Source organism: Pelobates fuscus, chromosome 1 (assembly GCF_036172605.1).
Source record: "Pelobates fuscus isolate aPelFus1 chromosome 1, aPelFus1.pri, whole genome shotgun sequence".
Lineage (NCBI taxonomy): Eukaryota > Metazoa > Chordata > Amphibia > Anura > Pelobatidae > Pelobates > Pelobates fuscus.
Window position 1 is genome coordinate 167215195 of NC_086317.1, and position 23060 is coordinate 167238254.

At 38.6% G+C, this 23060-nt stretch overlaps 1 protein-coding gene across 1 annotated transcript; it reads left to right on the forward strand.

The window, feature by feature from the left end:
* The first annotated feature begins 2249 nt into the window (after positions 1-2249).
* On the forward strand, positions 2250-14923 carry STRIP1 (striatin interacting protein 1). The gene is made up of 21 exons (XM_063451966.1): positions 2250-2447; positions 5350-5419; positions 6335-6409; positions 6567-6701; positions 6842-6962; positions 7128-7196; positions 8379-8485; positions 8671-8798; positions 8871-9053; positions 9162-9379; positions 9523-9588; positions 9750-9813; positions 9972-10043; positions 10142-10216; positions 11083-11180; positions 11267-11393; positions 12217-12317; positions 13580-13646; positions 13848-13952; positions 14038-14242; positions 14325-14923. Exons 1-21 carry the CDS (start codon positions 2325-2327, stop codon positions 14570-14572), a joined length of 2457 nt encoding a protein of 818 aa, XP_063308036.1. The 5' UTR covers positions 2250-2324; the 3' UTR covers positions 14573-14923.
* Positions 14924-23060: the final 8137 nt, after the last annotated feature.

Genomic DNA, 23060 nt, shown 5'->3' on the forward strand with positions numbered 1-23060 from the left:
TACCAAAATAGATTAGCCTTGGATTACCTTTTGGCAGTAGAGGGAGGTGTATGTGGGAAGTTTAACCTGAGCAATTGCTGTCTTCAAATAGATGACGAAGGGCAAGCAATAGCTGAGCTTACTAGCCATATGGTTAAACTAGCGCATGTGCCTACTCAGGTATGGAAAGGGGATAATCCAAGTAGTTGGTTTGGTAGCTGGTATGAGTGGTTTGGAGGGCTTAAGGCAGTGGTAGGTGGAGTCCTACTGATTTTAATGTTGTGTCTACTCCTGCCGTGTCTTATACCCTTAGTAGTTAGGTCTGTGCAAAGCCTGATAGAAAATATAGCAGAAAGGAAGGCTGCTGCACAGATAATGGCAATTTATAAATATAAGGCTCTAGATCAGGGAGAACCAATGCAGGAAGATGAGTGTTGAAGATTCACATCATAAGATAAGTCTGGTCTGGTTCAAGGTAATTTGCGGTGTATGCAAACTAAGGTTAAGTGATGCCTCAAGTAATTGTGAAATATCAAGAGGCATCAAAGGGGGGAATGTGGTGGAATCTCGGTAAAAATAAATTTAGTAGGCCGAGATTACCACGTGGCATGTGTACGTGCATATGCTGACGTATCGATCAGTTGGTTGCACGAGGCAAGATACGATCAGTAGTGTACGGAGCATGTGCAAGAATACAGGATATAGTATTCCCCTCCTCCATTGTGCTGGACAAGCCATGCGGTCAAGCAGGAAGTTAATTCTTATTTGTATTGATTGGTCAAGAGAATGTGCGGGTGGAGCTTAATATGGGAGGAGTTATGTGCCTATATAAGGAGCCTGCACTATTGTCCGGGGCTCAGAACTTGCTGTATTTTGGTGACGTTAGTCCCTCTGAGTCCCGATCGGTGATCCAATAAAGAATCTCTTCCTTCCTGAAGAAACCTGTGTCCATCTCTCTGTGCTTTGCTTCCGTCAGTTTCTCCGGTATCACATCAACATATCCTACAAGCAGGGATTATTCCGCTGTATGCCTGTTATACCTGAGCTGGCCATAGCTCATCCAAATGTGAGTGAAATACTTAAATTTTATTTTTTGTAATATTTATCTGTACACTCCACACGATTGGTTCTCTCTTCTTGTGTCTTCCATATCACGAGACGATTTGAACTACTATAAACAGAGAAGATACTCTACCAGCGGAATCAGTGACTATATATATAAACCTTCAGATATTTATTGGAACTTATTATTTTTTTTTTATATATATATTTATATTCTTTTGATAAATGTTTCCTTTGGCGCAGCCTTTCTTTTTCTTATTGTAAATTTCTCACATAGAGGGTTAGAGGGTTACCCTCTGCAAGGCCGCTGCCTATTCACTGTATTATTAGCGCTAACCTAACCTTTTTTTATTTGTACATAAATCGCTTGGTCTTACCCCTAGCCAGGCGTGTTAGGGGTGGATGTCCCATCTCCCCGGCAACGGAGCCCTGGGGCGATGTGGACATGGACCAGCCAATGTGGGCACCACTTGAGTGCCCCCTAGATCCATACGAATATACACTATAACCTGTGCGTCGATATCTAGCAATAAAACAGTGAGAACGTCTCTGCAGAGTGCGAAGAGGTAGGAAAAACACTCGCCAGTCACTTATAGCTAATTGCCGTGCACTGTATAAAAATTTGGAAAAACTTATTTGGGGTTGTTGTCCCTTTTAAAAATAAACGGTCCAAACCACAAATTTGTGCTTGTAGGAAGCAAGGATAATGGTCCTGGTGGTTGCAGTAGTGAGAGTGAACTCTAGCCCCAAATCCAACAGGGCAGTAACAATTTTAGGCTCCTTTCCCACTATATTTTATTTGTTCAAGAGAGAGAGGTATGCCAGGGAATACTGCCGCCACAGGGATTTATGGTAAGTGTGGCTCCCCTATTGGCTGTGTCTTGCCACCATGGCTTCTTTAGAAAAATACAGGGAGGACCACTGGTCCAGAAGGATTTTTATAATCTCTAAAGGGGAATAAAATGTGTGGGGGTGAGTTCTCACAGTATCTGTATATAAAAATATACCCCACACATTAAGCTATGAATGCCACCCGTGTAGTATTCCTTTAAACCCTGTTAGATACAGTACTGAGTGATTCCACCACTCCTTGTTATTCACACACTGCGATCACTGTGAATGTTTAAATAAAGATTTGTAATCCAACAGCTCTCTACCACTGATGGCGACGTGTGATGACGCAGGATGATGCTTGCGTTCCATTGTACGGAAGTAGTTTTATTTAATTTTTTTTTTCGCTGCTCGCGATACTGACGTCACGGGCGTGTCGCCACCGGTGGAAGATGGAGGCCTCCGGTCTGACGGTGAATAACAAGATGAGGACGGGAGTTGGGGGTGTTACAGTTGGAAGTCCCCAACCTGGCAAAGGGCGAGAGTATAACCGCAATCAACGCAAAGACTCGGAGGTTAGACGGGGGGGGGGTGTAGATATTTGTGGGGAGCTTGTGTAATCAAAAGTGAATGCTTTCATATTTTACTGTAATATATTCAGTAGAACATTTCTGGGCTCCTATTTCTATGCAGATAACTGTTTTATGCTGTTAGTGGTAGCATAGCTATATCATATGTCAGGTAAATGTTTACAGGTGTCATGGGGGAGAATGTGTTCTGGAAAAGAATTGTTTTTAAATAGCACAATTAAGGTTTTTGTTTTTTTTATTTTTCAACAAAGAGGCTGATAGGGTTATTAAATAAACACAGCATTTTTAAACCATTAGATTCAGACAGCTTTGGCAAGTCTCAGATTTATTAAACATAATACAGTCAGGATTCTTTTGGTTTGGATGCGTTTGGAGAATAACTAATATCTGCATCGGAACCAATTTACATCACCGGAATCAGAAATTTATCAACATCAACAGGACGGACGATGATAAACCAAATACATCTGGCAGAACGCACGGCAGCAAATGGTCATTCACTTGCTTTTTGCAATTGAATTGATAATTTGAAGAACTAATTGACCACTTGCAATACTAGAAACCCATCGTGCAAATAGTTAAAAATCCTCAAAGGCTAATTATGTGAAGGCTGACCAGTGCAGCTAGCCAGCCGCCACATTGAAAAAAGTTTAATAAAAAATACATTTTATGAGGATCAATAAGACCTCCATGGCAGGTGTGGGCATACCTACTAAACAGGGCAACCAGTCCTGACAAGGGTTTTTAACTGTTTTCTGGCTGCTAGCGGGCAAACAGTTCTGTTTTTTTGTTTTTTAATCTGGGCCCGGAGGTTAAGCCTACAGGATTTCAGCCAGTTGGAGACTTCAGTCCAGCTCAAATCCTAACAAAATTCAAACCCGTTCAATTTTGTTTGCCGCTTGACTAGTTTGCCCTTAAAGTAACACTCCAAACACCATATCCACAACAGCATTTTGTTGTGGTTATGGTGCCATGAGTACCCCTCACTGTACGTAGTCAAACCATTTTAGAACAGTTTGACTTCTTACATGGGGTACTCAAGACACTGCCCTTCACCTTCACTACAGCCGACAAAGAGCCATAAGGTCCTGCTTGGGAGCTTCAGTTTGCTCTTCGGAGGTAGGCATCAGCTGATTGCACAACCAGAGTTTAGCTCAGACAGAGAGCTTCCAGCGTTCCATGAGCAGTAGTGGAGGCGTAAAGCAGCTACCAGCAGACCTCAGGTAAAAGTGGTTAGACTACTTACAAAGGAGTGAGGGGTGCAGGGCACTCCTGGCATCATAACCACTATATAACTCTATAGTGGTTATGGTGTTTGGTGTATTAATTTAATTTGGAGGAAGAAGGTGATGGTAAAGTGACAGTGCAACATAGAATTATAAACATTTGAGGTGTCTTGCATTGTCTCATAAGTCTGTGGCCAAAGAGAAACTGGCTTGGTGAGTAACCTGCTTTGTTGTATTTTTTTTTTGTTTGTTTGTTTTGTTAAATATCTTAAAAGAGTTAAAAAGTTAAAAAAAAAAGTTAAAAAGAGTTAAAAGAGTCTGTCAGAGCGCTTCTAGCTTTGGGTGGTTATGAACTTTGGTTAATCCACCCTAGAACTCTGTTAATCACTGCCTCTAAAATTTCGTTGGCTATTTTGGAAGTGCACTTCTACATTAGTCAAGGCACAGCAGAAGCATTTGATGTAACTTAGGAAAATCCCTGGTTTCTGTCAAACAGTTTGAAATCACTTTGAAACAAATTGGGGGCAGCATGACACCTGCAGACTTGTTGCAGAATAACCACTACTGTGAGCTATAGTGGTTATATTGCTTACTGTGACTCTTAAAATAACTGGTGTTCTGATAAGAGTGCCTAAAATTACCAACCATGACGAACCATTGGCGAATGAACATTTTGCCCTGGTGAGTAGAACTTCACCTCTAATGAATGTTCCATGGCACATTCAGGCTTGTAGTGGCAAGTAACGATCAAAGCCTGGCAAGTGGCATAGAACTCAACATTTTAAGCCCTGTGATAAATATTAATGTAATTTGAATGGTACACTAGAACAAAGATCTTGAAATAGATGTTGACTCATACTTTAATGAGCATTTACGGCATCTCTTTTCTTCAGCCTTCTAATTCTTAAAAAGTTACAAAGTATGTGCCAAATGCTCCAACAAAAAGTGTTGTTTTTTTATTCCTTTCTGCTACAATAAGAAAAAAAAAACTGTTGTATACTCTTAAAAGCAGATGAGAAGGGGAGTAATGAGCATAATCACTGGTGTGAGGGGATAAATTGAACAAAGGGGTTGTTGTGTTTGTGAAGGTTGTTGATTGCTAGAGATGTGTTTTTTTTTGTTTTTTTGTTTTTTTCTTGTTTGCCCTGCTTGCTTCCAGGAGGATGGTTGTTATATATGGTAGTCCAGTGGAGGCCATTTTTTACAGGATGCTTTGTGGTTCAGTGGGGGAGCATTGTGGTCTGCACCAATACTGGTAGCAGCACTTCCTCAATGACCGCAGGACTCCCAAGAAGGGAGATATTTTCCAGGTGGGCCACCTCACAGCCAGAGCGCCAAGCCCAGACAGGTGCCCTGGGCATTTGCCATGTTGCCTTATGAGTGATATTCTGGCTCTGGCTTTGTGCTAATAAATTATGTCCAAGTAATTCAATTTTAGAATAGCTGGGAGAAAGTCCTACAATAGATGAAAGAATGTAAAGTATTAAAGAGATTGTACATGGCAAATCATTTTCTTTTTCAGTACCTGCTAATTCTTAAAATGTCACATATGTTCCAAATGTGATATGTATGGCAATCCTAAGTTGTTGTTTTTTTCTTCAGATTTTTATTTTTATTTTATTTTGTATTGTGTGATTTTGATTTATACTTTTGCTATATAGGGTTACTCGGAGTCACCAGATCTTGAATTTGTGTATGCTGATGCGGACAAATGGGCTGCAGAACTATCAGGTAGGGAACTGCTGTCATAGGTTCCACTCATATTTCATAAACTAGAACCATGTATTTGTTTAAACTGACATGAATCATTTCTTTTGTATATAAGTCAGAGCACTTTCACTCAGCTGTTCATTGGAACAACATTTAGAATATTTGCTTTTTTATGGGTATTTTATTGTTACATTTGTTTTGTTTTCCTTCCTGAATACAGATACATATTTTCATACTTTTATAAAGCAATCAAGCTTGCTAAAATGCCTTATGTGAAGAGTGCATCACTTTTAAAAAAAAACAAACTTTTATTTCATAAAAGTGCTGATTTCTATAGAAATTATCAGTTGTATAATTAAATCCTGTTACACACAGGTGTCTCTTCTGGCTATCTTAGTCCATGTAGCACAAATGGTAGGTGCTTGCCCAGAGCACATCATCCGTGCAAAGGCTTCTCAGTGAGCTGTAACATAGCTGATTGAGAAGTCTGTGATTGGACAGCCATACACATGTGCTGGTCTGCATGGCTTCAATATGAAAAGCATCTTAAAGGTTATTCCCTGGCACAGATGAAGAACAAGAACAATGGGGAAGGCAACGACTTGGAGTAGCTTCTGATACTAGATCTGCAGTTGTTGCATGCTAAACTTTCAATAACTCCCAAAATCATGGTTTTAACACACCTCTTCATAACCTTGTAGAACTCTCAAAACGTATTGTCCTTGTGTTCCTGTCTGACAAGTTTTTTTTGTTTTTTTTTGTGGTTTGTTTTTGTTTTTTTATTTATTTTTTAGTAAACAGTTTATCCAGCATCTTCACAATTTGTTGTCATTATAAGAATCATTAGATTAAAACAAGTTTATATTTTAAAGTTTGTGGCAGTTTATTCTCTCCTGTTTTTTTAATTACTTTATATATGTTTCTGTGTGCCTCTAGAGCTGTACAGTTACACAGAGGGTCCAGAATTCCTGCTGAACAGGAAATGCTTTGAAGAGGATTTCAGATTACATGGTGAGGCTCTGTTCCTGTGATATGCTGTATGGCAGTAAGTGTATATGTGCACAAACCAGTGGTACATAAAGTAGGGAAAGCTCTCTGCAAAGCTATTAAGAGGAAAACAAATATCTTAAACATGTTGCATTTAGTTTTCATGATTTATTTCCTGTAGTTCCTGATAAGAAATGGACAGAGCTAGACATATCTCAGCAGCGTGCACACACCATGCGTCTCCTGGATGCACTAGAAGTCACGGCAAGAGAGAAGAGACTTAGGGTGGCTCGGGCTATTCTCTATGTAGCACAAGGTGAGCAGTTGACATTAACAAAGCTCTACACCACTCCAGTGATTTTTATTTTTTTTGTTTAGTCTACTGCTTTGTTTTGTTTTAGCCTGTGATCTCTAAACACAGTTTCTGATATACATTTCCTCTCTTCTTTTTTTTAGGTACTTTTGGGGACTGTACCTCAGAAACTGAAGTTCAGACATGGGTACGACATAACATCTTTCTTTTGCTGGAAGCTGGCGCATTCAATGCTCTCGTAGAACTTCTAAACATGGAAGTAGAGTGAGTACGAAATCTTGTCACATTACTACACCCTCCTATATGGATGTCCCTCTGACAAAACAATTGTTAAACTTCACAATTGACAAACAAAACAAATACCAAATGCCTGCTCCTATAAAAATGTATTTTATATATTTAACATTCCCGAATGTTTTATATTTCTAGAAACAGTGCAGCTTGCAGTAATGCAGTGAGGAAACCTGCTATTTCATTAGCTGACAGCACAGACTTGCGGTAAGGAAGAAGATGTAGCTAGTTTTAAACGCAAATGTATTCTAAACTATATGTTTTGCTTTAAATTCTGTTAGGCGTATTAATTTAACACCGAATTCTGACTGCAACGGAAATTCTCACATTTAGTAAAGCCAATAAAATTAGCAGCAATCACCTGGATGCAGTTTGTGTCCGGATTGATATCCGTGCTTTGACATCCGAATCGTATGCAAATAGGGTTTGGAATATGCACAAATCTCAAATATTTACAAAATTCTGAATTGAATGCATCCGGTAGGATGCACATTCACTAATTATTGTTCAGTTGTATTTTGTGAGTCAATTGATCATCTGAAGTTCTGTTTAGCTTCTGGCAGCACTAGAAGGAAAATGTTAAAAACCCTCAGCAATGCGATGTTTAATTTAAAAAAATAATTTTTTAGTAAAAATAAATAAAAAGGCCTATGGGTGTCTGTAAGGCACCCATATTATTATAATGGAGGTTGTAAACCTGCTGGGCGGGGGCTATTATAATATAACCGTGTCCTCCAGCCCCAACCCATTAGCAGCAGGTTAGGGGTTCTCAATAATGTAAAGAAACCAGTCCACCTCTAACAAACCACTCAAAGTAAACTAGCCTTACCTACACCTGCTCACCTGAGTAATACTGAGGGTGTATTAAAACTAATACTTGTAAAGAAATAAATGATACTTACCATCTGAAGGCTTCATTTGTCTAAATCTTCTTCCCTAAATAAATTTTTTTTTTTTAAATCCATAATCCTGCAATGCAAAAAAAAAAGAAAAGAATTTCATCTCAAAATACCCTGCTGGAAAAATACCCTGCTGCAAAAGAATAAATCCATATTTGCTCCGCAGTTACTCGGCACCAAATGGGGTTTTATAACCGGAAATACCCTTTCTACCTATTGGGCAGCAATGACTGCCCAGTTGCTAGTTTTAAAAACTTAGTAGATAGGGTCCGAATTTCAGCATCCGGCATTCGGTGCCTGAATTGCAAAATCTGGACATTGTTAAACAATGAATTTTACTGTTAAGATGGATTTACCCTGTTGAGTACGGGGCCATTTGGTCTTTCATGAATAAGCCTTTATGTTTTAGTATGCATTATTCTCCCTTTCCTCTTCATTGTGCTGCTAAAAGGTCTATAGCTCAGAATGCTTTCTGCATGTTTCTTTGCAGAGTTCTGTTGAACATTATGTACCTGATGGTGGACACTTTGCGTGAAGAGGGAGAAGGGGACAGTGCAGAGTGGAAAGCCATGAGGCAGACGTTCCGCTCAGAACTAGGTGAAGTGTCTTTTAAACTTTGCAAATGTCATGCAATACACATATGACTTGACAAAAAAAATAGTATTCATGCATAATACATTGTGAACTTCAGTAATGTGTATTTTTTTTCTTATATTTGTTAAAACACACATTTAAAACAATAGTTATGAATGGTTATTAAGTGTTGAATTTTCTTACTACAGGGTCCCCCCTGTACAACAGTGAACCCTTTGCTGTGATGCTCTTTGGTATGGTTACAAAGTTCTGCAGTGGCCATGCTCCTCACTTTCCCATGAAGAAAGTGTTACTACTCCTGTGGAAAACTGTGTTGGTGAGTATGATACCGTGCTCTTAAATAATTTGTCTATATATATTTGTATCTGATGTCCTACATCCTTTGCAGTGCACCCTTGGTGGCTTTGAAGAGCTGCTGGAGTTGAAATCTCAAAAGCGAGAGATGCTGGGCCTTCCACCACTTCCTGAAGACAGTATTAAAGTAATTCGGAATATGAGAGCTGCATCCCCTCCAGCATCTGCATCTGACTTAATTGAACAGCAACAAAGGAGAGGTCGGCGGGAGCATAAGGTAAAAGGAAGGATTATCTTGGTAGTTTAGCTATTGACTAAAAGCTGGGGAATTTGGGAAGGTGCAGATAGATTAATTGCAAGTCTGCTTGTTCATTTGTTTTTCAAGGCCCTCATTAAGCAGGATAACCTTGATGCTTTTAATGAGCGAGACCCGTACAAAACAGATGATTCTCGTGATGAAGAAGAAGAAAATGATGAAGATAACAGTCTTGAGGGGGAACCTTTTCCTTTGGAGAGGGAAGAGGTTATGCCTCCAGCAGTAACAAATCCTTCCACTGATCGTTTAGCATTCCCAAAAGGTTTACCTTGGGCACCCAAAGTTAGGTGAGACCATTTACACTGTACTTTTTTTTTATGACTTTATATGAGTGTTTGCGTCCTGAAATACAATACAGCAGTTTTCTCTCTTTTTTTTTTTTTTTTTCTGTCTAGTCTGTGCTTTATTTTCTTATGGTTCATCCCTGCAGGGAGAAAGATATTGAAATATTTTTGGAATCCAGTCGTAGTAAATTCATTGGGTACACTCTGGGCAGGTGAGTGTTTGGATCTAACTGTGTTGAATGATGTGTGTTTTTCAGTGTATGGATTTGATTTCAAAGTAGGAAGTGCGTTGCATTATGTGTCGGATGTTGGCGTTAGTTCACTTGGTAGGAATATTGGTGTGTTAATATGCTGTGCCTTTTTCTTCCCCCAGTGACACTGACACAGTGGTTGGGCTACCACGTCCCATTCATGAAAGTATTCGCACCCTAAAGTTGGTGAGTTTTTGTAGTTTGAAGAAGCACTTATCTGCAGATTGCATCTGCCCTGGAATAGCTAATTGTGATATTGAGAATGTAAGCATTTGTATTTTAGTCTTTTCATTGATTCTTATGAGGCATATGTTATCTTCCGATTCTGCTTTTGTCTACCACAGCACAAATACACGTCTATTGCAGAGGTTCAAATAAGGCTAGAAGAAGAATTCTTAAGATGTCCTCTGTCTGGGGTATGTGTGTTTTTTTTTTTTTTTTTTTTTTTTTTTATTGTATTTTATTTTTATATTTTTGCATTTCTGTATCTCTGACTTCTGTTTCATGAATTCAGGGAGAAGAGGAGGTAGAGCAAGTTTCTGCAGAAATACTGTACCAAGGACTCCTTCCTAGTCTGCCCCAGTATATGGTAAATATGACATGCCTAATGGTACTTGCACCCATGTGCCGCAATTTCCATTTACTCGAATGGTGACAGTTACACAGATTTGCTTTGTACTGTGTCAATCGTAAAATAAGACCGGTTGCTCTTATATTGATTTTACCTTTTTAGCTTAAGCGTCTTTCAGTAGTACATCGAGCTACTGATTCACAGGCTACTTTATATACATAAATGAAATATATTTACTTCAAGACAAGCTACACACACTATTATGCCTAGGTATCCTGGTCTCATAATCAATCAAGATAATGAATGCAATACATCATAACTGAAGCAGAATTTTATCTTCTGTTCTTTGTGAGCTGATATATCAGATTGTTTGCTTGTGTCAAGAAGAACTCCTAATTTGGCTTTCAGTCATCTGATGTAATGATAAAAATAGTTAAATAGATTTACATCCTTTCTAGGTGGAAAACACCACACACTAATTTGTTTTCTTTGTCCCTTTTTTGTACTTTAGTATGCAAAACACATAAGCAATTTCAGATTTTAGGCCAAATAGCTGACTTGGAGATTTTTCTTTCCATTTTAACTGTTGAGACCTGAAAGCTGAATTTATTTTTGAATTCTCAAACCTTCACACTTCAATTCATGACTTTTGTCAGTTTCTTTCTGCTTACATACCTGGTTGATTCCCTAAAATTTTAAATGTCGTGAATTTAATATGTTGGGCTATGGTACCTAATTTTGTAAAATAAGAAAAAAAAACAGTCAACTCTGATGTTAGATCAGTTATTATGACCCAAAAGCGGAAACGTACTTCGAATTAAAGACAATTACACTTAAGTGCCTAACCTTGTTAATTTAGCATTATATTTTATTAAATGTCTCAGATTGCCTTACTGAAGATCCTGCTTGCTGCAGCTCCTACCTCCAAAGCCAAAACAGATTCCATTAATATTCTGGCAGATGTGCTACCTGAAGAAATGCCGTAAGTCGAGGGAAGTTTTGTTAAAAAAAAAAAAATGAAAATTCACCTGTTTACGTATGCAATATTAAACATTTGGTTTTATCTAGGACCACAGTACTGCAAAGCATGAAACTTGGAGTAGACGTAAATCGGCACAAAGAGATTATTGTTAAAGCAATTTCTGCCGTGCTGCTTTTGTTGCTGAAACACTTCAAACTAAATCATGTTTATCAGGTTTGTATTTAATTTATAAATACTTACTATGTCAGTCTCCCCAGTGTCCCTATGGATGATCAGTGATCTACTGATAATCTTGATTCACTACGTATCTCCTTGTAACACTATATTGGCCTTGTGTACGCTATAGTGTATTTTGTAGCTTTTCACATATAGCTTCTCCAGCTGTAAATTAGCTTATTTTTAGCGTAATTTATGAACATTTACCCCATATAACATTAACGCATATCAAATACAGTTTATTCAATTTAAACTGCATTTTACCCACTTCACTGAAATAAATAAATACTACCAGAAACCAGCCTTTTTATAATTTCTTCACGAATTTCCACCATATTCAGAGCTCAAAAATAGAAGTTTAAAATCTATAATGGTGTATGTTGCATTAGTTGTTGGCATCTCACGCTTCTAAAAAGAACACTGGGCGCTCATTTAAACTGTTAAAAGAAAGTAACATGAACTTATTTTCAAGTAGAATTACTATGAAGTGTGTGTATATATTGGGCTGGAAAGTGACCGCATACCTCTGCCGTATTTGTAAGGGAAAGCTTGATATGAGTATTTAGGAATCTCCTGGCCATTTCCGAAGTACCCATTGCACAGGTAGAGAGACGGTTTCAAGTAACAAATTCCATCTACCCTGCTTGTATATGCGTAGATTTATTGATTTGCTTATAATAAACATAATCCTTCTTTGTCTACTCCATTGTTTACTGACTGTATGTATGTTCCATATTTTTTCATTTTAAGACTTATGCCATTTATGTGATTTTATGCATATATTTACTTATTTTTGTTTCTTTTATTCTTCTATCCCCAGATGGAGTACATGGCACAACATCTAGTTTTTGCTAATTGTATTCCTTTAATATTGAAATTTTTTAATCAGAATATCATGTCATACATTACTGCCAAGAACAGGTAATAATGCTAAGAAATAAGAGAGGGGCAAAAAGTGTAATCAAAGACTTTATCTTAATACAGGGTTTGCCAACAGGTAGCTAACCAACTGTTTTAGTTCTATACTTTAAGGATAATTGTGCTGAAGATGAACAACTAGAGTGCAGCCTCTTGAATACCCCAGGGCTTTTTAATATGAATACAAAAACTACCTATGGGCTACATTAAATCCAGGGTGAATTTGATTTAAATCAAGTCAATTGAAACCACTAGTAAGTAAGACTTGATTTAAAACGGGATTTCTGAACATAAAGACTCATTCTTGCTAGGTGTTATAATTTTAATATTTGCAACCAGATGATAAAAATACATTTTAACATCGTTTAACAGTTATATAAAACTGATTTTGGTATATACCAAATAAAAATATTTAGATAACGCTGAAATAATTTTTGCACAATAGCAATGGGATTATAGGTCATTTTCTTTTTGTTTATTTTATAACATTTTTGCTGTGAAAAAGGTGCATGTTATATCTACAGACACAAGTTCAATTAAAAGGACACTGTTGGCACCCAGACCACTTCAGCCCCTCAAAGTGGTCTGGTGCCAACTCCCATCACCCTTAACCCTGTAAGTGTAATTATTTCAGTTTTAAGTCCTCCTCTAGTGGCAGTCTACCAGAGGGACTTCTGGGTTCTTAGACGACTTTTGGTCGTCTAAACGGTGCTGGACGTCCTCCACGTGTGAGGACCTCTGGCATTGAATAATTTCCTTTGGGGAGATCCTAATGCGAGCGCGGCCATTGCTGCGCATGTGCATTAGGTCTCACCCCTGCCAGCGGACGTTGGCGGGGGAGAAGCGCGGCCGGTTCCTGACCCAGCGCCGAGGGACATCGATGCTGGATTCAGGTAAGTGGCTGGAAGGGGGACATTGCAGGATTCTACAGTGCCAGGAAAACTTTTTTTTCTTTTCCTGGCACTAGAGAACCCCTTTAACTTGGACTAATGAAATTTGTTTACCAAAAAAATTCACATTTTGAATGAATGTAGAGCCTCATAACTAATCACGATTTCATGCTAAATAATATTTGGACTATAATGTATCTTCAATAGAAAACAATTTAGATTTTTTTTGTAACTTACTAGATTTCTTTTATCCAAAAGCATTTTATTAAAATAAATCCAATTTAAATGTAAAAAAAACAAAATCAGAATTTTTTTATCATTGATTTGTATTTACACTGCCTAGATCTAACTTGCACTAACTTTATTCTTTTACAGTATTTCAGTTCTGGATTATCCATACAGCGTTGTCCATGAGCTGCCAGAGTTAACTGCTGAGAGTTTAGTAAGTCTTTTTCTTTGAATCTCTCCAGTGCTGATCTCAAGGGCTTTATTGCCTCTGGCACAGTGTGAACACTGGAAAATAGTTGTTATATGGCTTAGTAATACATGATTTAAATTGTGTTGGAGAATTCCTAAAATGCAAGTAGGGAAAAATGTTTCTTTAACAGCTTTGCTAATATGGCGCAACTGACTTCTATTGCAGGAAGCAGGAGACAACAATCGGTTTTGTTGGAGAAATTTATTTTCTTGCATTAATCTTCTGCGCATTTTGAACAAGTTGACAAAGTGGAAGCACTCAAGGACAATGGTGAGTAAAAACTGGGTATTTGTAGATCGCTTGTTTTTGGTGTGTAACATGGGCATGATTTTTTATTTTTTATATTTATTTACAGATGCTTGTAGTTTTCAAGTCTGCTCCTATCCTTAAGAGAGCCCTAAAAGTAAAACAAGCAATGATGCAGCTGTACGTGCTGAAGTTACTTAAAGTCCAAACTAAGTACTTAGGACGGCAATGGCGGAAAAGCAATATGAAAACAATGTCTGCCATATATCAGAAAGTTCGGCATCGTCTCAATGATGACTGGGCATATGGGAATGGTATGTATCCTATTCAAATTTTGCTACCTTATGCATGGTAAGATGTGTTGCCTTTATGTATTTTCTCCTCACTGTGCTTTAGACCTGGATGCGCGTCCTTGGGATTTCCAAGCAGAGGAATGTGCTCTCAGAGCCAACATTGAACGCTTCAACTCGCGGCGCTATGATCGGACTCACAGAAATCCTGACTTTCTCCCTGTTGATAACTGTCTTCAGAGTGTATTGGGACAGAGAGTGGATTTGCCAGAGGACTTTCAGATGAACTATGATCTCTGGCTTGAAAGAGAAGTGTTTTCTAAACCCATATCCTGGGAGGAGCTACTCCAGTAATTCATATCTGTGCAGAGTGATTAAATTACGTAACACTCCAATCCTTGAAACAATATGAAATTCCGAAATGCTATTTGTTACAAGCTTTTTTTTTTTTTTTTTAGTGTGCAATATGATCAAGCTCTCCTGATTTTCCAGCTTTAGCCATAAGCCTTTTTGAACTGTAAAGATGTGTGCCTCATGTTATCCTGAAAATTCCAGAACCAGTTAATTGGAGAGGCTCTGTTTATTATTTATGATACTCCATTACATATGATGTCACATTCCTTTTGATGTGTCTTGAAGAAAAAGTTTTTTTTTTTAAATGTACTTGTGGACTTTGTTCTCATTAAAATAAATGGGATTCCTTTAGCTTGTGTAAACTGATTCTTTATTCCAGTAGAATATTCTTATAAGATGAATATATTTCCTTTTAGCAATGTATCTTGTATTGTGCATTGTCGATGTCCCTCATTTTAATCTGATTTTCAGTTGTGTAGCATACACACCCAGTGCTGACAAGTCCATAAAATCAAGCATATAGCCATGCACTCAAAAAAACAGAATACCAAGCAGTGAGTTTAGAGTGTGAGAAACATTAAACCAACACTTGATATAGGTGCAGCGCTTAAAAAGTATAATGTAAATAATCCTTATGCACTTACCCCTTACAATAGGCACGGGGTGTACATGAAAAATAAACAAAGGAAATATATAGGGTAGTACTGTCAGATAACTTGATAATAGAGTGAAAAGTATAAAAGGGGGAACTCACATTGTAAAGAGCCTTTTATGAGGGTATAGGCTCTAAACACATCAACCAGTGTGCCTTTCAAGGTAGGCAGCAACACCTAGGAATAGAAGATGCTCCTTTCTTCCTTCTGTCTGCGGATTATATCTCCAAAATAAAGCACAAAAGAAGACTCCTAGTGCAGATTTATCTTCAATTAAGTATTGTAGAACACAAGTATAAATTTGGTGCTCACCTTTTATAGAGACTTTTGGGGACTGGCTCTAAGTGCTGTAGGCATCAGTGTCAATTTAGAGGTGACACTTCCCTCAGGTGGATACCAGATATATGGAGGAGATGGAGTAAGGGTATTTAAAAAATTACATTTATTGAGTATCACAAAGAAATATAAAATGCATACGAAGTAGCATGTATAAGTATACTACTACTAAAATGTCCAATCTCCTCTTCTCCCAGAAACGCGTTTCGCCGTCCTTATCGGCTTCCTCAGTCTGTGCTTGTGAGTCTGCTGGTATCCAGTTTATAAATCCTCCACTCGCGCCCTTTTCCTCGCCGTCCTGCAGCTGAATTTCATTTCCTGGTTAGATGCCGTCGCGTCACTTCCGGTTCGGCTTGTATTGCCGATACATCATTTCCGGGTTCCAGTTGTTCCTACAACTCCCGGCATGCTTCAGTTTGTACCTCCGTTTTTTTCGAACCTGTATGTAGGGAATGAGCTGTGCAGGAAAAAGGGGTCCTCTACCATTGCTCAAGGGATGATATGTAATTAATGTATTGCATAAATACATAGCCATGCACTCCCTATAGACAAGCATTCCCATAAGAATGTCCTGCATTGTAGAGTTCCTTAAATTCAACCTGACACTGTTACAGCTTGCACAATAAGTGTGGTTCATCAATGGTCCATGCACTTAGTGCCACCTGATGGCAAGGTGTCTTCAGGGGCCCGGTCAGCACTGCGGCCCTTTAACTGCGCGACTGGTCCATTTAAAGGTAGAAGCACTAAGAGGTAGTGATAGTTGGTCACATCATCCCAGCTTTCTCAGAGCGCCATGCGGGAGAAAGGCAAAGAGGAGGGGATGCGTTGTGGGAGATCCTCTGACTCCCAACAGCTTTAACCAGCCAACTGGACCCCAGGGAAGTCACCCTCCTGCACCCAAAAGGTAGGAAACTGGTGGCTAAACCATGTACATTTTGCATATTTGTGTCTGCCTTTGTGTTTCTGTGTATCTGCATGTCTGTACCTGTGTATGTGTGTATCTTTGTGTTTTAGTGTGTTTATATGTGTATGTGCATATGTCTCAACATTCAAATGCCAACACTACACACAAGTAAACTACTGCTCCATACAAAAATAAGCTTACAGTTGTACAACAGATGGAAATCTACCTTTTGGCCTACCTTGCAATGGGGGTGGGGGAAGCGCATAACAGATTCTTGCACCAGGGCTCTCTCTACTTTAGTTCTGCCACTGAAGTGGAAATATGTAGGTAAAAAAATCTCCATGACAAACATATATACTAAATAACTACAAAAAGTGCTGGTGCGCAAGATTTAAAGGACCACCCTTAGTGATACTATGTAGCAAAAGTGCTATCTGAGTGTTTATATGCAAAATAGTGAAATAATATTAACCCACAATATAACACGTGTATATACTTGCAATTCTGTAAGTATACATTGGTGGTATCTGCAAATCGGAGACAAAAAGAAACACAGAAAGCACTCCTAGTGCAATAAAGTTACAAAAATAAAACAAATATGTATAAAACCTCTGAAGGTAGGTATTGAACTCACAAGTTGAGAGTGGTAATAGCCCCACTCAAAACTAAAACGCCCAGGGAGGATCAGTCCCTAGAGCATGTGGGATCCAACAGTTGCTGTGGGGATCCGAGTTACAGGTAAAAAAAAAAAAAAGAGTTTCAAGCCTTAAAAACACATATAGCAGCAAAATAAGTCCACCGTCTGCTCACCAGCCCTCTGGTAGTGAAGGACAGTTAGGATGTAGCCGCCGTCCTTCTTCCGATCGTGGCTGGTCTCACCGGTGTGCAAGCTTCAAACACTTCTGTGTTCGTGGTCCCGTAACTCGTTTCGCCCCTCCTCCTGGGGCTTTCTTAAACGAGCAGTATCTGCTCCCACCACTGCTTGTCTTTTGTTTGCAGAGCTCTTTGCCGTGTTCCAATGGCATGTAGCAATATCCACATTGCACAGAGGGGTCTCTGGAATACCAAAGTCTATCCAGTCTAAATAAAGTCCTTAAAGGGAAACTCCAGTGCCAGGAAAACAATCCGTTTTCCTGGCACTGGAGGTTCCCCCTCCCTCCAACCCCCCAATCCCCGGTTACTGAAGGGGTGAAAACCCCTTCAGTCACTTACCTGAGGCAGTGACAATGTCCCTCCCCCGCGCTGCTCCTCCTTCTGATTCCGTCGGCTGGTGGGCGAGACTGATCCCGCCCACTGGCCGGGGAGATCTAATGCGCATGCGCATTAGCGCTCCCCATAGGAAAGCATTGAAAAAGATTTTCAATGCTTTCCTATGGGGAAATGAGCGACGCTGCAGGTCCTCACACAGCGTGAGGACGTCCAGCGACGCTCTAGCAAGGAAACTCCTTGCTAGAAATCAGGAAGTGACCTCTAGTGGCTGTCTAGAAGACAGCCACTAGAGGTGGAGTTAACCCTGCAATGTAATTATTGTAGTTTATAACAAACTGCAATAATTACACTTGCAGGGTTAGGAGTAGTGGGAGTTGGCACCCAGACCACTCCAATGAGCAGAAGTGGTCTGGGTGCCTGGAGTGTCCCTTTAATTCATCAGTTTAAAAAAATGGAATGTTATAAGGATAAATTATTAGAACTATTTCATATAGGGGACAAAATAGGAATCTAATCAGAAATTACAACGTACCTAACACTACTTATTTAAAATATTTACATAGGAAATATCGAATCCAAGAAATGCGTAATGTCTGCATGTTAACCAAGTAACCGATGTTCATTTTCCCATTACTATACCAGATTTCAAAAAAAGGGAAAGATTGTCTTACTCAAAACAATTCGCTTATTAAAATTCAAATATGACCTTCTCCTGTATGTTAAAAAAAATAAATGAAGGAGTGTGAGAAAACAGAAAAAAAATATATATAAATATGAATAAAAACGGTAGGAAAAATGGGCAAACTCATGCAATAAAATATATGCAATAAATCATAAAACTATGCAAAATGAAGAGGACAAAATAGGTATGTATATAGATAGATGAGAGGTGTCTAAATACAAAAAACACTATAAAAGTTAAAAAAGATCTAAAATATAGGGAAAAAAATGCACAAGACTGGAAGTCTCTAGTTGGAAAATCCACCGCATCTCCTCCTGTCCAATCTTCCAAATAAAATCACCTCCTCTCCAATCTCTATTCCAGGCCACTTGGGTCCTGCCCATGTACCGTTTTAAAATGTTCAGAGACACTGACATTCCACACCTCTTTTTGTGTCCTTTCTGACTTAAATTTTAATTCGGGTTTCCCATTAGGTTTTTTTTGTGTGTTTTTACATGCAGAGCACATTTAATTTTTTTTTTTTAATTCTTTATTTTTCAAAGTGCAGAGTTAAGTACACAGATCACAGATCAATATTGATGAATGACATATGTTATACACGCTAAACGTCAAGATATACGGCACTCTCTTTTATTTTTTTTGGTAGAAAAGGTAACAAGAAATAGCTACATTGTCTTGGTAGAGTAAAACAAATAATAAAACATTAGCTTCAAACTGACAATAAGTGCCTTACGTGGGTAGACAAGATTGGTATGTGCATTAGGTTATAGGCTAGGATTTGCAATAAGGGACATACTGGCACATACATGAAGCATTGTTTAACAAACTAGATGCTTGGCCGGATTAACATAGGGGCTGATAGAGCTGCAGCTCCAGCCCCAGGGCCATGGAATAGATTGATTTAAAAAAAACTTTTTTTTTTAAACACACTACTCTTAGGGTTGCCATCTGGTCTGCATTTATTTGAGGCTGCCTGGCCGGTGCCGATATTGCAGTAAATTTTTTTATTTTTCTCAGTATAAACAGAGATTACTCTGCAATACCATCACCAGCCAGTAGCGGTCACTGTGTGTGTGGAGCGGGGCAGGGGTAGGAAGTTACAGCATCTCTCTACTCACTGATCCACTGGGGAGCAGCTACACAGCACAGAGAGTGCAGACAGCAGCTCCCAACCTGCAGAGACAGCCTGCAGCTCAGGGAAGTGAGAGATGGGATAAAGGCTGCAGGGAGACATGGGGACACTGTGAAACATGGGGACACTGTGAAACATGGGGACACAGGGAGACCTCTCGGGACGCTGGGACACTTGGAGACATGGGGACACAGACACTAGGGGATGCTGGGAGACATGGGGACACTGAGACATGAGGAAACAGACAGACATGGGGACACTGAGACACTTGGGAAAACTGGGGACTCAATTTCCCCATGTCTCCAAGCCAGTGTCCCTGGTGTCTCAGTGTTCCCATGTCTCCCAGTGTCCGTAGTGTCTGTGTGCCCATGTCTCCCAGTGTCCACATGTCTCCCAGTGTTCCCATGTCTCTCGGTGTCCCCTAGTGCATTGGGGACACTGGTAGACATGGGGACACAGAAACTAGGGGACATTGGGAGACAGAGAGACACTGGGAGCAATCCATCTATAAGCAGAATCAAACTGTAAGTAGTTTTTGGGTGATTTCACTGAATTTTCTCTTATGTCACTCCTTGGGATTTACATCATGTAATGTCACACATACATAATTAGTTATGCAAATTAGTAAGGCCTGTATTTTTTTCCAAGATTGGTGGCAACCCTAACAACTCTTCACATACTCTTGCTTAAGTATGGAAAATTAAGAGGGATATATGAAAACAAAACTTGTGTGGACTAGCTCAAAAATGAAATTAGTTAAGGTAATGCTGACTTTGGTCTCTCTAACACTGTGGCATGTTCCCTTTCTTTTACACTCACTACATCCACCTTTTCTGTATCTCAGACTGTATACCAGGAGCTTCTGCCTGCTAGTAAGAAGGTAAGGAGACATGTTGACATGTGAGTGCTAGGGGACAGTCCTTAGAAAGCATGGAGCGAGCGTATCATTAAACACATTTATGCCAAGCTCAGGATACTGTTGGCCAGCATGCATGATGTATTCATGCCAAATATATAAAGAATGGTGAACAGCGCTAGCGGTATACACAGATATATATATATATATTTTACATACGTAATTGGAGATATTCCTCGATGGTATCGCTTAAAAGAAAAAAACAGAATGCAATAATAGTGCAATATGTATTGATGATATAATGGATGATGAAGAAATATAAAGTTCTCACTCACACTTTTAAGAGCTTTATAAGCTCAATGTCAAGAGCCTGGACGGAATAATCCCCGTCTATGGATTTCTTGGTGTGCAATCTTCTAGGTGAACTTTGTGGGTGTGAAATTTCCGTGGTATATGGAATGAGAGAGTACAAAAAACCAATGGTATAGATAGTAGGTGTATATACAGCGCAAATAAAAGAGAACCTACTTACATAGACTAGAGCAATGGACCTGCTCTAGTTTAGACAGCTTCAGGTGGAACAATCCCCACCTAAGGATGTACTGGACCCAAATGTAGCAGCAGCAGGATGAGGTAGGAAGTAGGACTAAAAATAGACTGGGTAATATAAAAATGTATATACTTTATTTTATCAAAAATTTTTAAAAGTGAATGACAAATATATAAAATACCAGTCAGAATAAAATTCTAAAAGTCCGTGGTTCTTCCTCACTTAACGCGTTTCGCCTTGGCTTTTTCAAAAGTGCATGTCTGCTGCAGGGGGTCCTCTCGGTTATAAGTCCTCTGTAATTGTGGAAATGGATTCCGGTGTGTAAATTGCGTCACTTCCGGTTTCGTCGCGATGACGCGGACAGGAAGTGCTTCGGGCGCCATTTTGGATATGGGCAAAAAGTCCGTGAGTGCCCACAAAACGGCACAGTAGTTTACACATAAGCGTAACATGTTTGATAGATATTTTCTCATAAAGAAAGGGTAAATGTTATGCCAATACAGGTGTTTAAACATGCAGGGGAGGCATAGAGATATTACATACAGATAATAACTGTTTAGATGAACGTCTGGGCATTAATTTTGTATATACTGATATATGTAATCTAGATAATTAAGAAGGTAAAAAAATAGTAAAATAGAGATATGGGATAATAGAAACACAGGTATGTGAATGAAACAATTGTTAGCAACACTAAGTGCATATTGGAATGTGACCAAAAACAAGACTTAAAACATTATAAAGAGAATTTTTATAAAAAATGAATCAGATCGAATTCTATATTAACCCCTTAAGGACTGGACTTTTTTTGCGATGTTGTACATTTGCGACCAGGCATCTTTTTGACACTTTTGTGGTGTTTGTGTTTAGCTGTAATTTTCCGCTCTCTCATTTACTGTTCCCATACAAATTATATATTGTTTTTTTCAGGACAAAAGGGGCTTTCTTTACATACCATTATTTATATAATCTCATCTAATTTAATTTTAAAAAAATGAAAAAATATGATGAAAAATTGAAAAAAATACACGTTTTTTGAATTTTATGTGAAAAATCTTTTACTCATCTACAAAAGCGAATGAAAAAAACTGCTAAATAGATTCAAAATGTTGTCCTGAGTTCAAAAATACCCAGTGTTTACATGCTTTTTGCTTTTTTTTTGCATGTTATAGGGCTATAAGTACAAGTAGGATATTGCGGTTTCAAAACATACATTTTTAAAATGTATCAATAGTGACATTGTAACACTGTTATCTGTCATAAATTGCTAAATAACACCCCACATGTACATATTTTTTTAAAAGTAGACAACCCAGGGTATTCAATATGGGGTATGTCCAGACTTTTTTAGTAGCCACTTAGTCGCAAACACTGGCCAAAGTTAGCGTTCATATTTGTTTGTGTGTGAAAAAAGTAAAAAACTAAATTGAACGCTAATTTTGGCCAGTGTTTGTGACTAAGTGGTTACTAAAAACGACTGGACTTACCCCATTTGCAATACCTTGGGTTGTCTTCTTTTGCAAATGGTATGCCATCATGGGGGTAATTCTCATTCCTGGGCTACCATATGCTCTCAAAGGCAACGTAACCAACCTGGCCATTTTCAATGTAAAAATATTTGACCTATATATTTGACCCTGTAACTTTCAAAAACGCTATAAAACCTGTACATGGGGGGTCCTGTTCTACTCAGGAGACTTTGCTGAACACAAATATTAGTGTTTCAAAACTGGAAAATGTATCACAACAATTATATCATCAGTAAAAGTGCTGTTTGTGTGTGAAAAATGCAAAAAAAGTCACTTTCACTGACAATATCATCGCTGTGATATGTTTTACTGTTTTGAATCACTAATATTTGTGTTCAGCGAAGTCTCCCGAGTAAAACAGTACCCCCCATGTACATGTTTTAGGGTGTCGTAGAACGTTACAGGGTAAAATACAGTGATATCAAATTAAATTCTCTGGTCTTTCGGCCTGGGTTGGCAGGCAGGTCCCTTAAATTGCAATCAATAAAATAACTTAATTATGTAAAAATATTACCTAAATACGCACGTAGAATTTAAATATATATGCATATTTATATATTTGAAGTCTACGTGTATATTTATATAATTATTTATGTAATTTTGTATATCGACATATGAATAGTTCGCATTCTTTTTA